General features: G+C 43.1%; 1 protein-coding gene across 3 annotated transcripts; it reads left to right on the top strand.

Moving 5' to 3' along the window:
- The first annotated feature begins 2,513 nt into the window (after nt 1-2,513).
- On the top strand, nt 2,514-11,109 carry LOC309537966 (uncharacterized protein). 3 transcript variants are annotated; one of them, XM_082233138.1, is made up of 6 exons: nt 2,514-3,046; nt 5,348-5,438; nt 7,250-7,366; nt 8,097-8,252; nt 8,971-9,108; nt 10,725-11,109. In XM_082233138.1, the coding sequence occupies exons 2-6, from the start codon at nt 5,390-5,392 to the stop codon at nt 10,898-10,900; spliced, it is 636 nt and encodes a 211-aa protein (XP_082089264.1). In that variant the 5' UTR covers nt 2,514-3,046; nt 5,348-5,389; the 3' UTR covers nt 10,901-11,109. The 3 variants fall into 3 exon arrangements, 2 of the variants coding, with proteins under 2 accessions (XP_082089264.1, XP_082089265.1); XM_082233139.1 differs by lacking the exon at nt 2,514-3,046 and adding an exon at nt 5,197-5,322 and having other exon boundaries at nt 5,370-5,438; XR_014222075.1 differs by lacking the exon at nt 5,348-5,438.
- The last annotated feature ends 1,504 nt before the right edge of the window (nt 11,110-12,613 follow it).

The following is a 12,613-nucleotide window of genomic DNA, read 5'->3' as shown; positions in this document are numbered from 1 at the left end:
TGGCTCACATGGAGGTGGAGGAGAAAGCCAAAGTGGCTTTGTGAAAATTCAGGGAGGCATAGCCAGGGGCAAGCACTGGCAGTTTGAACACGTGCTCTTCCCAGCAATGTGGTGAAATCGGGTAGCAGTGAAACAGAGAGGGGCAGAGTTCCAGAACAATATTTCCTCAACTGCCAAGAATGAGCACAAAGTCCTAGTAAATAATTCCACCCACCTACTCCACTGTGTATCCCTGGCACTTGCAGTTCTACAATGCAAGCACTGATGTGGCCCATGTCGGTAACATCACCAGCTGAGCAGTACTTCTGTACTTCAATCAGGCAGGTTACTAGGGTTGTGCATCAGATTTTGCCAAGGCCTGGGCCAAATCAAGCATATTCAGAGGGCCTTGAATGAGGCGTGGACCGCTACAGGTCAGGGTGGATGGCCCAGAGCAATCTGTGGCTGTCTGGGGCTTCAGGTAGGAAGGCAGACTCTCCAAGTGTTCCTATTTCCCAGAGACCACCCTAGATTTACTGAAGCTGTCCCAGTTTCTGATTTGATCCCAGAATGTCCTGCCTTTCCTTAGGACGTTCCTGTTTTTGCTGGATAAATGTTGGAGGGTATGGAGTTATGTGACCCCTGAGCCAAGGTGATAAGTAACTATACAACCTTTAGAAGACACCTGAAGGTATAGGGAATTTTTTTTAATGTTTAATGTTTTATTATGTTTTTATATATGTTGGGAGCCACCCAGAGGAGCTGGGGCAACCCAGTCAGATGGGTGGGGTATAATAATAATAATAATAATAATAATAATAATAATAATAATTTTCATTGGAGAAATGTTGGAGGGAATGGGAAGGATAGGCAGGCATTGGGCCAAGACCTACCCTGATCACCAGCTGTGTGAAGGCAGGAGCCAGCCGCTTGACTCTCCTTCCTGCCTGTTGCATAGCGTTCCTCTGAAAGCAGTTTCTCTGAAGATGTACGGCTTGCAAACGAGCAGAAATTGTGGCTCTGCTGAGCTGCTCTTCAGCATAATCACAGATCCTTCCTTGTGCAGATTGGTCTCTTGCAAGTGCCTTCTGCCTTCTATATTTCAGGCTTCCTAACACAACAAGCCGGTTTGCACAAGAAATAAGCTCAGGAACCATAGGTGACCCAGGGGGTCATTTGGGTGCTCGGGAAAGGATCATCAACATTTTGGGGACCTGTAGCCTCGTATTAAATTTTGAAAGTGGGCAACACCTGATCTGCCTTTCAGACGGACAGAGAGAAAGCACAACCCCACTTTGTTCTGTATAAGAATCTGATTCAGTAGAATAAAAGATCCTCTGAAATTTGCATGGTTTTATATGGGGGTCCCTTCAAAAGCAAGCATTAGAGAGAGAGGCTTCTCCTTCAAAGGCAAACCAGAGGCAGAACGGAAACAATAACCAGAAAACAGGGCACATAAGGCTGGTTCTGAAGAGTGTTTGAAGTGAATGTTGAGAGGGAGCAGAAATAGGTTGGTGACATTCAGGAAGACACGGCTAGGGGGAGGGGCAAACATTTTCAGTGACATCACATGCAACACACTCGTATGTGCTCTTCCCAGAAATCTGGCAAAATAGGGGCAGTGGAAGAATCAGGGAAGAGCAGAGTTCCAGGGAAACAGTTATAAACAATGGACTAGAAGTCTTAGTAAAAAAACCAAAACCCAGTTTGGCGAACATTTGTGCCCGGCAAGCATGGCTAATGCCCAGGGGTCATGGGAGTTGCAGTTTGGCAACATCTGGGGGCCCAAAGATTCCGCATAACTGGTGTACACCGTCATCATGGTGTCTCTCGTTTACTTCTGTGTCTCCTCCTGTGAGTGATCCTGACTTGGGTCCTGTCTAGCATCATTAGTTGAGCAGTATTGTCAAACAACCAGTTTCTTATCAGTTTGCCAGCTACATTCCCCTGTGCCTCAAATCATGGTGCTGTTTTGTCAATGATTTGAGCACCCCAAATTATTTAGAAGTGCACTAGTTTGCAAATAATCCTAATGGTAATCATAATCAACATGAACCAACATGGTCTCGCATTCTTTCATTTTCAGAGGGGCTGTCCTGCTAATCTAGCCAAATCCTGAACTGAATCGGGCCATTTTTTTGTAAATTTGTGCTAATAATAATAATAATAATAATAATAATAATAATACAGTGGTGCCTCGCAAGACGAAATTAATCCGTTCCGCGAGTCTCTTCGTCTAGCGGTTTTTTCGTCTTGCGAAGCAACCCTATTAGCGGCTTAGCGGATTAGCGCTATTAGCGGTTTAGCGGCTATTAAAGGCTTAGCGGCTATTAAAGGATTAGCGGATTAGCGGCTAAAAGGCTATTAGCTGCTTAGCGGCTTAGAAAGAGGGGGGGAGCGAAAAAAAAATCGGAACACTTGCAAGACGTTTTCGTCTTGCAAAGCAAGCCCATAGGGAAAATCGTCTTGCGAAGCAGCTCAAAAACGGAAAACCCTTTCGTCTAGCGGGTTTTCCGTCTTGCGAGGCATTCGTCTTGCGGGGCACCACTGTAATAGCAGTACACTTCAAAGCAAGCTAAGATGGAGAATTGGATCAACAAAAATAGCTACATCAGTGATGCCACTTCCCCATTGGCTAGAGGAGATGGTCATGTCACCTGGTTTGTCATTAGAATGATTCCCATTAAAATATATTAAAAAAAAACTGCATTTAATAATTAGACTGTAGAAGAGTTTGGCATAATCATTAATCATATTATCTTTTGATTCCCTATCTGCCTTTAAAGGGGAGAAGTCTTGAACCAGTTCTTTCTGGGTATTCCAGTATCTGTTAATAACATCTATTAGGCAACTATCTGGGAACATCCTCACTCTAATTTAAAGTCCTTTCCAGAAAATGAATCAATGCCCAGCTCTTTCCAGCTATTGCCACATACCTCCTCTCCTTGGCTTACAAAATACTCCAGCTAAGAGTAGTCCTTGCATTGGTATCACTCTGCTCCAGTTTTGGCCCTTCAACTATCTGACAACCTGAGCTCATGCCTCATTTTGGTTCTGCTTCCTCTAGGTGAGTAGAAACCAGAAGTCCTGGGTTTTTATTCTTTTATTATTTCTTGAAAGGGAACGGGTAGTGGACGTGAAACAGGAGCAGGAGGCTTGTGCCAGGAACTGGGGCAAAATTCAGTTTTGCTCATATGTGAAGGCAAATCGACATAACCCACACTTTCTGGAACAATACTTGGACCAAGGCACAGCCGCTCTTCAAAATTAACCAACTGTTCTCCAAATTTCTTAAAGCATTTATTTAGCCAAGAAATGTGTACAAGAATGCATGTATTTCAGTAAAGTGTGCACGAAAATGCACGTGTTAGAATGTGAATTACCTGTGGCCAAATCTTGGGTCCCCCAATTATTAGCTGAGGCAATCAGAATAAGATCCACTATTTGACTGCTGATTCAGGACCCTAAACTGTGTTTTATATAATCGTGTTTTATACAATCGATATATTCTGTGTATATCACAATGTTCTTTTTTTGCTAGGCTGATGGCTGACGCAAATAAAGTTTCATTCATTCATTCATTCATTCATTCATTCTTGGGTCCCCAATCAAATCAGGATGCAGACAGCATGGATTTAGGTAGCCCTCAGTTGCTCCAGATTGGATTGTGCACACCCAGAGTGAGCATGGGCTGTGATTCAGTTCAGGCTTTGAATCATCCTAGGTGGGACTGTGGCCACTCCTATGTACTGCTTCGGACTTTTAATCTGATTGGGGTGGGGATGGCCGTAGAAGCTCTGCACAGCCCTATATATTGGTAAAAATAGCAGACAAACAATCATTTCATTAAGGAACATTGCTTTACAAAAACATGTATATTAGGCAAAATTGCATAAAAACATGTGTAAATCAGGAGAAATTAGGACATTAAAAAAAAATCAACGAATTGTTGGAAATGTGGAGAACTGAATTTGAGATTGGGAAAAATGTGAAACTAAAAGAAACAAAACTTGAGAGAACTGCCCATCCCACTTGTGGCCCACCCTATTCTGTGGGACTCTAAATCCCACCAGCCCCAGCCAATATGGCGAATGGTCAGGGATGACAGGAGCAGTAGTCCAATAACATCTGAAGGGCTGTGGGATCTCCAGCCCTCAGCTATAGCAAGAAGGTCAAGAATCTTTGAGGGTCGTTAAAGGGAAAAGGTGAAGGCAAAGAAAAAGTCTGCATTAGAGACTGCCAGTTGCTTTAGTAATGAGGATCAGTGCATAGCCCTTGCTGGCTCTACAGATCTATGTGAGTAGAACTGCCAATCAACCAAGAAAAAAAAGGAGAAACAGCTTGCTAGGTTTCTATGTCTCTCCTTCTGGCAAGATCAGAGAAAAACAATGGGGAATGCTGGTATTTTCTTTGAAAACATTAAAGTTTTCTTTTAAAAAATGGTATTCTATTCATTAAACATTACAGAATTAAAAAGAACCACACCTAATTTATTTCAATTGCAAGCTTGTACAAAACAAAACATAGCACAGAAGTAAGGGAAATATCCATCAATAATAGTATGAGCTCTCTCCTCTTGTGCATTTTCTTGCTTTGTATGTAAGAACACAAGACTAGCCTGCTGGATCACACCCAATGGCCCATCTTTTTTTAAAAAAAAAAATTAGTTGGTTTTTCAGAATAAAATTTTACAATCACATATCCAACATACAACATAAAAACAAGATTCCAAAGAATCTCCTGGACTTCCCTCCTCCCCTTTGTGGGTCCTATTGTTAATCATTTCCTCCTGCATCTTTGATGATAATCCAAATCTTTTACATTTCCATGTCCATTTCCATTACACTTTTACATGTCCAAAATTCAGCATTAAACTACAAGTGTTATTCCAATCCTACTAACAATTTTAGCTGTTTGCAATGGTTTTAAGATAAATTATACATTTTCCCCATCCAATGACCCATCTAGTCCAACATCCTGTTCTCACAGTGGTCAGTCATATGCCTATGGGAAACCAAGAAGCAGAACACGAGCACAGATAACTCTCCCCTCCTGTGGTTTCTAATCAATCCCTGTGAATATGATTGAAAATGGTTTCCCATATACAGCATGAAGAAGACTGGGGATAACTTGTCGCTTGGCAAAATTCCGTGGTGTTCCTGAAAAAGATCGCATCCAGTTTCAAAACTGCAGTGTGTTCCAATATCACATCACAGGCTCTCTGGGAAAACATACAGATTCCATTTGTGCCAGTTTCCACATCTCACTAAACCGGTTGTTCTCAAGTGTTGTCTGAGGCTCCAATCCCTGACTTATAAAATCCCTTTGAATAAGCTCATAGCTGTATCCTTTGTCTTTTTCGGAGCAGATCTTCTTGAAGTCCTCCTTAGCTTTTGATCATCGCAACACCATGAAGGCTCTCCTGTGCACAGGCCTCCTCTTGGCCTTGTTTTCACTAGGTGAGTACAAACCAGACATCCTGGGTTCCAGTAATTTACTCTAAAATAGGGAGTGGTTGGTGGAGCTACAGCAAGGAGACCGAAAAGCTAAGGTGCTCTTAGCAGTGAAGAGCAGGAGGATTTGGGAAGCAGGGCTAGCATCTTGGAGTAGGGAGAAAAAATAAATTACTATGCAGACAACTAGGGTTGCCATATGTCTGGAATTTCCTGTAAATAGGCGGAAAATGGCAGCAGAAAACAGTGTCAGGACAGAAACCTCTGAAATGTCCGGGAAAATCTGGACGTATGGCAACCCATCTCGAAAGTCTAGATAAAAAAGCTTAATAACTTTTGTGTCCAGATTTTCACTTTTTGAAATATGGTAACCCTAAGATGACTATGTTTGGAATTGTGGCTTCTGGGTTACAGTGTCACAAAACTGCTTGTTTCTAGAGCCTTGGAAGCTGCTGTTCTCTGAGGGAAGAGGCCCTTGTTCCTAGGCTGCAGCTCTGTGCATGGTTTCCTTAACCCCACTGAAGCTGCAGGGAAATGGAAGAGAGAACACCTCCTTAGGGGCAAGATGAGAAAAGGAAACAAGGAGAAAACATGAAAGGAACGAAGCGAGAGGTGGTTTCTCCAGCCAAGCCAGCAATGCCTTCCCTGTAGTAGTGGGAGCGGCTATTTGGAGATGATTCTTACTTGGCAGACACACACACACACACACACACACATCCAGAATGCACAGAGCAGAAATACAGGAAATACAGGGCAAACTGTGTCCTGTATTCAATCAACACAAAGCATTTTACATTGAAATCTGGGATGATCCTGTATTTTAAAGTGAGTCTATTTAATAACCCTATTCCAAAGTGACTCTATTTAATAAATGATAGTAATATTTGCATTCTCGTTTTGTATTTTTATGTTGTGAAGCACCCTGTTATCTCCTGATGAAAACTGGTATACAAATTTAATAAACATAAACGACAACAACAAGCAGGGATAGCTCAGTTGGTAGAGCACAAGACTCTTAATCTCAGAGTTGTGGGTTCAAGTCCCACATTGAGCAAAAGATTTGGGAAGACCTTTCTGACAGTAAGAGTTGTTTGGCAGTGGAACTGACCATCCTTCAGAAGGTTGTGGCTTCTCTTTCACTGGAGGTTTTTAAGCAGAGGTTGGATGGTCATCTGTCATGGATGCTTTGGTTAAGATTCCTGCATTGCAGGGAGTTTGGACTAAGGGACTGTTGTGGTCCCTTCCAACTCTACAATTCTGTGGTTCTAATAGCATCTGCCAGCACTGGCTATACTGTTTGTCTGTAGCTGTAGGGTAGGTGTCAGCCCTAGATTACTCTGCTGGGGCACATGAGCTGGGGCAGGTTCCCAAGCATCCTAAAAACTGATTCCAGACCTAAATGAGTTGGCCTGGAGTTGTGTATTTGTGGATATCCCAGTACCTCTCCCCTGGATGTTTTACTTTTGTTTTAAGAGCGAATAAAGGAACCTTCCATCCTCTTTACTTAATGAAATATAAGGTAACTTTACTGGCATAATTGTACCCAGCTTCTGAGAAAGAAGGAAAGCCTACCAGGAGATAGGATGATTGAAATGAACTTGGTGCTCATTTATTAAACATAATTTCAATTTTCAAATTCTTTATTAAACTGAATTGCCTTAATTCAAAATAGGTTAACGTGGTTTCCAAAGTCGAGGGAATCTGTCGTTGTCTCCCATCTTAAGCCCAAGACCCTCTGGCTCCAAGGCTCAAAAGAAGATGTGTTGTGGTGTATGTGAATGACACTGAGCCTTCTTGATCCCCTTTCCTGTTTGTAGGGGCACCGCTACAATGTACAACTTGTCAGTATGGGCTGAAAAACTATTGTGAAAACCGAGAGGCACATAGCTGCCCAGCTGATACGTGCCTCAAAGGTGTTCTGGATAACAATATATGTGAGTAAGAAAGGTTTCATTCTTTCTACTGAATGTGCACACAGCCCTTTCCAAAAGACACTTCCACACGTAGTAACTGCATGCTGGGAAATCAAAGAACTAAAGTGAGGTCCATGCGTGAATCAGCCCTAAAATACACAGAGCTGTCATTCTTCATCCTGTAACCTTTCATCACAGAAGGAATTGTGGGGACTGCCATTTTGCCAGTCTATAGCTTTTTTAATGTGTTTGTGGGAGGTGCTATTGGTTTTCATTGTTATTATTATTATATGTATTTTGTATTTTCATTTTGCATTTTAATGCTGTAAACTGCCCTGTGATCTTTGGGTGAACAGTGGCATATAATTTTAAATAGAAAGAAAGAAAGATAGATAGATGATAGATAGATGATAGATAGATGATAGATAGATAGATAGATGATAGATAGATAGATAGATAGATCCTAGCTAGCTAGCTAGTTAGCTAGATAATAGTGCCAGTTCCAGGTTGGGGTGGTGGCTTGGACAATGTGCCCCCAGCAAGTGACACTGTCATGTTTTGTCTCCACCTCCATTATTTTCCAACATCCCTAGCTAGGAGTGCCTTTTATCACCTTTGGATGGAGCAACAGCTGTGGTCACTTCTGTATTTAAAATCCCTCCTTTGGCAACCCTACAGCTTTGAGAGTGCCACAGTTAATGCCAGGGCAAAGATGATTGACTTGAACCTCCTTCCTAATTCTCGCCCACAGTTTCTCAGTACAGAGAGCAATTTAATTACAGCGACTGCGTTGACTCCCAGGAATGCCACCCAGGCTATTTTGGCTTTGCTACAGCAATGAGGAAATATTTTCGGGTGAAGTTCACCTGCTGCCATTCTGCTGCATGCATTGAGGATGGATTCAGAAGTAAGTATTGTTGGGGGAATATCGGGGTTGAAGCCAGATATCCTGGGCTGCCTGAAATGTCCAATAGAATCCAATTGCCAGTAAAATGGGGCATTTAGGTGAGAATGTCAGCACAATCTCATCCAGCAAGTAGTGAGGGGTGTTGCACCAAGCATGAAAACAGCACAATCATTTATACGCTTATAAGCAAAGGGGCAGCTAAGTCCATATATAGCAATACTTCCACATTCTACTAACTTCCGCTGGCTTCTAACTTATTCCGGGGAAATTTGTTGTCAATTAACCTTGGAGCAGGGAAGAGATAACGGCAAATTTCAGCATGGGCAAATATAGCAGCATTTTTATTTCATTGCCTACAACAACCCAGTAGCATCATTCCTAACAAATGAAATTGTTAATGGTATTGATCGCAATGAAGATGATCAGAGTTGATTGCCAGTCATAATTTACCCAAGAATGAACTCAAAAATGGTGTTCCTGGCCACAATTTCAAATAGATGGAAGGTTGGCAGGGTCTGCCCCCCCCATTGTTGTCATATTGTAATCACAAGTTCCCCTTGAAACTTTTATATTAGATTTTCCCAGCTGGCACATTTGACTGCAGTTGTAGAACACCCTGGTGGGTGTCATAATCCTTTATACAAGCCGGAAACTAAGGGCCAGAATGGACTTGGCATGCCAAAGAAAACAGAAATCTAACCAGATTTCATTTTGACAGTGCATCCTGGGAGATATGGTCCTCTGGAGTGCCCAGCCTGCTTCTCTAACAGCACCACTGATTGTGAGAGCATGACAGCCCGCAGGTGTCCTTATAAAGCGACTAAATGTATAACCTTTGGTGGTATTATGAAGCAAGGTGAGTAGAACTTCCGGTCAGTACAGGGGAAAACAAGCAGCTGTCAGCCATCAACTACCCATCCCCTTTTTGGCCAAATATGAAGAAAGCAAAGGGAGGAGGGAGATCATAGAATCATAGAGTTGGAAGAGACCACAAGGGCCATCGAGTCCAACCCCCTGCCAAGTAGGAAACACCATCAGAGCACTCCTGACATATGGTTGTCAAGCCTCTGCTTAAAGACCTCCAAAGTAGGAGACTCCACCACACTCCTTGGCAGCAAATTCCACTGTCGAGCAGCTCTTACTGTCAGGAAGTTCTTTCTAATGTTAGGTGGAATCTTCTTTGTTGTAGTTTGGATCCATTATTCCGTGTCCGCTTCTCTGGAGCAGCAGAAAACAACCTTTCTCCCTCCTCTATGTGACATCCTTTTATATATTTGAACATGGCTATCATATCACCCCTTAACCTCCTCTTCTCCAGGCTAAACATGCCCAGCTCCCTTAACTGTTCCTCATAAGGCATTGTTTCCAGGCCTTTGACCATTTTGGTTGCCCTCCTCTGGACACGTTCCAGTTTGTCAGTGTCCTTCTTGAATTGTGGTGCCCAGAACTGGACACAGTACACCAGGTGAGGTCTGACCAGAGCAGAATACAGTGGCACTATTACTTCCCTTGATCTAGATGCTATACTCCTATTGATGAGGCCCAGAATTGCATTGGCTTTTTTAGCTGCCGCGTCACACCGTTGGCTCATGTCAAGTTTGTGGTCAACCAAGACTCCTAGATCCTTTTCACATGTACTGCTCTCAAGCCAGGTGTCACCCATCTTGTATTTGTGCCTCTCATTTTTTTTTTACCAAGTGCAATACTTTACATTTCTCCCTGTTAAAATTCATCTTGTTTGTTTTGGCCCAGTTCTCTAATCTGTCAAGATGTGTTTTATTTGAGGGAAATATTTAATGTTTTCATCAACATGAGATTTCCTTGCTAGAAACGAGTTTTGGGGAAATATATCTGTCCCTGATTTCTGTATGTGAGAAAGAGAAATAAAGGGATAAAAGAAGGACCCTAGGAAGGTGGGATCTCCTGATTATTGGGGAGGTACACAATGTTGGCCCCAGTCCTCAGTCACTGGCATGCTATTGGCCTCACTCACAGATCACCCTGATCACATGCAAGCAGGCATGCAAACAACTGTCGTTCCCATTTTGAGTTTCCCGGGGCCTGGAACGATGCTATATTGTGGGCCTTATGGAAGATTCAATTGTTGGCTAAATTCATATGTGTGAGCTTCACCCAGTAGCCTTGATCTGGTCAGAATACCAATAGACAAGGAAGAAAGGTGAAGCAGGGCTTGTGGAAGACATCAGATGCAGACTGTTCTCAGGTGCACTGACCCTGACATTTGTCCAAAGATGCCTGACCCTGATGCCAAGCCTGACTCATATTATCCTGCTGCACCTTTCATTTCAGTGTCTTTTTTTGAGTGAAAAGATATCTTCTGAATATTCAGAGAACATAACTGGGTTGGGGGTAAAGGGGGACACATGATTCCAATGGCCCTGCAAATTGCATGAGTGTGCTGGGTCCTGAAATCAACCCTGACTCATATTATTATCATTCCTCTTTTTTCAGTGGGTAAAAGTGAAGTGGCAGCTGCTTTCAAAGGATGTGCAACCCCAGATTTTTGTAATTACATAACAACAGTCCCCAAAGGAGTAATGCAAAGTTTAAATAACTGGGTTTCATTCAATGTCAACCGAGCAGTATGTTTTGATGCCCAGTCTTCATCCTATACTTCTGGCCTGTAGATGGGCCCTTCGTGGGACTTAAGAGGAAACTGCACCAAGCAGCGGGGGAGTGGAAGATCTCTGAAGATGCTAAAGAGTGAGTGTTTTTCTAGAAGGCAGGTGCAAGAGAGCAGGAAATTGGGGTTTCAGAGCTCTAGTTATAGAAAATATGACACAGGAGTTATATTTCCATTGAATTGTGATCTGAATAAATTCATAAAGCAGACAAATACTGTGTCTTTGTATTGAGGATTTTCCAGCAATTTTCTGTGCAGATATGGCATGATGAATGTTAATTTCTGAAGGTGAAGAAGGAGTAGGAAACTGAAAATTGTAATCTGGGATATCAATATGTATTTCCTAATGGCACGTGTGTGTGTTTTTAGTAGGGGAACTATTTCCACCAGGAAAGCTGGAAGGAGAGAAAAGCATTACTCTGTACTCAGTTCAGATTGCTTGTTTTTCCATTGCACCATTGCAAATATGTAAAGGAACCAGAGATCAGAGCAAAGATCTCAGTTGTCCTGTCCAGTTACATCCTGATGTCAAAATGGTCCTGTCCTACTGGTGGAAAAAAAAGTATAATAATAATAAAATAAATAATTGGCAATTCACCATCATTTCATGTAACTACAGAATCTGTAATATGCATTGAACTATCCACCTAGTCTTGGTTCTGCTACTGCTTGGTCAGAACTAGCAGAAGTAACAGTCAGATACATTGGTTGAAATATGAGGACCTGAGTAGTGGCTACCATATTTTTCGTCCCATAGGACGCTCCGTCCCATAGGACGCACCTAGGTTTTTTTGGGGAAAATTTATTTCCTCCCCAAAAGCAGGTTGGGGAAACCGAACCAGGTCGAGGAACAGCGGGATGGCGGTGCTGCGCCTCCCTGCTGTCCCCCGAGCTCGTGGGGCTGGCCCTTGTCTGCCCGGCGCGAGGGGCGCTCTGCATCAGGGCGCCCCACCTGCCGGGCGGCAGGCGTGGGGAGCCCTGCGGGGAACTCCTGCAAGGGTCCCCACGCTGCGGATTTCTGCCAGGCACGGGGGGCGCTCTGCATTCGCCCCATACGATGCACCCAGATTACCCCTTCATTTTTGGAGGGGGAAAAGTGAGTCCTATAGGGCGAAAAATACGGTAATTTTTTTGGCTCCCCCTCCTCCTGCCCCCCTCAAATGTTTCCAGAAACTCAGATTCTGTGCAAGCTTCAAGTTGATTATAAATTAACTAGCAGCCTTGTACCTGATAGTGTCCAGAAATTCTGTACTGTCTGGAAAGGTGCATAGGTTGAAACTTGCTCCTTGATCTCAGAAATTGTCCCAAGACCATTCACTGGAGCAATCAAAAAAAAAAAAAAAAGAACCAACTGGTCTAACACTGAAACACAGGTGCAACTTGAAAGGCAATGTCCAGAAACCATCCAAGGTCAAGAAACAGTAAGTGCAGTGTTTGTCAGAGGTAAAGGCATAATCCCTATTGACAGAACCCTTTGAAAGGCTGTTGGCATCAAGTCCAGTTCTCCATTAATCCCCACAGACAACATGAATGAAGGCCATGGAGCACCAGTGTTTGGGAATTGTTGCATGTGACAATGTCCACAGATGTGCTGTAGAGGGAAGTGAGGGGTGGATGGGGCTCATCAACCTGGGTAGGTAGTCCATCTAGAAGAAGGAAAACTCTGATCCTAAAGCTATGCTGCCTTGCGGGACATCTTTGGGAGAAGATAAGGCTA

This window comes from Podarcis vaucheri (assembly GCF_965113315.1).
Source record: "Podarcis vaucheri genome assembly, chromosome: 7".
Classification (NCBI taxonomy): domain Eukaryota; kingdom Metazoa; phylum Chordata; class Lepidosauria; order Squamata; family Lacertidae; genus Podarcis; species Podarcis vaucheri.
Note: the sequence above shows the minus strand (reverse complement) of the source record. Positions and strands in the feature narration are given on the sequence as shown.

Bases quoted from the DNA above. Each gene is read 5' to 3' on its own strand.
- LOC309537966 (XM_082233138.1), top strand. From the start codon at position 5,390: ATGAAGGCTCTCCTGTGCACAGGCCTCCTCTTGGCCTTGTTTTCACTA. The intron at 5,439-7,249 runs GTGAGTACAAAC...TCCTGTTTGTAG, and splicing joins CTTGGCCTTGTTTTCACTAG to GGGCACCGCTACAATGTACA. The intron at 8,253-8,970 runs GTAAGTATTGTT...TCATTTTGACAG, and splicing joins CATTGAGGATGGATTCAGAA to TGCATCCTGGGAGATATGGT.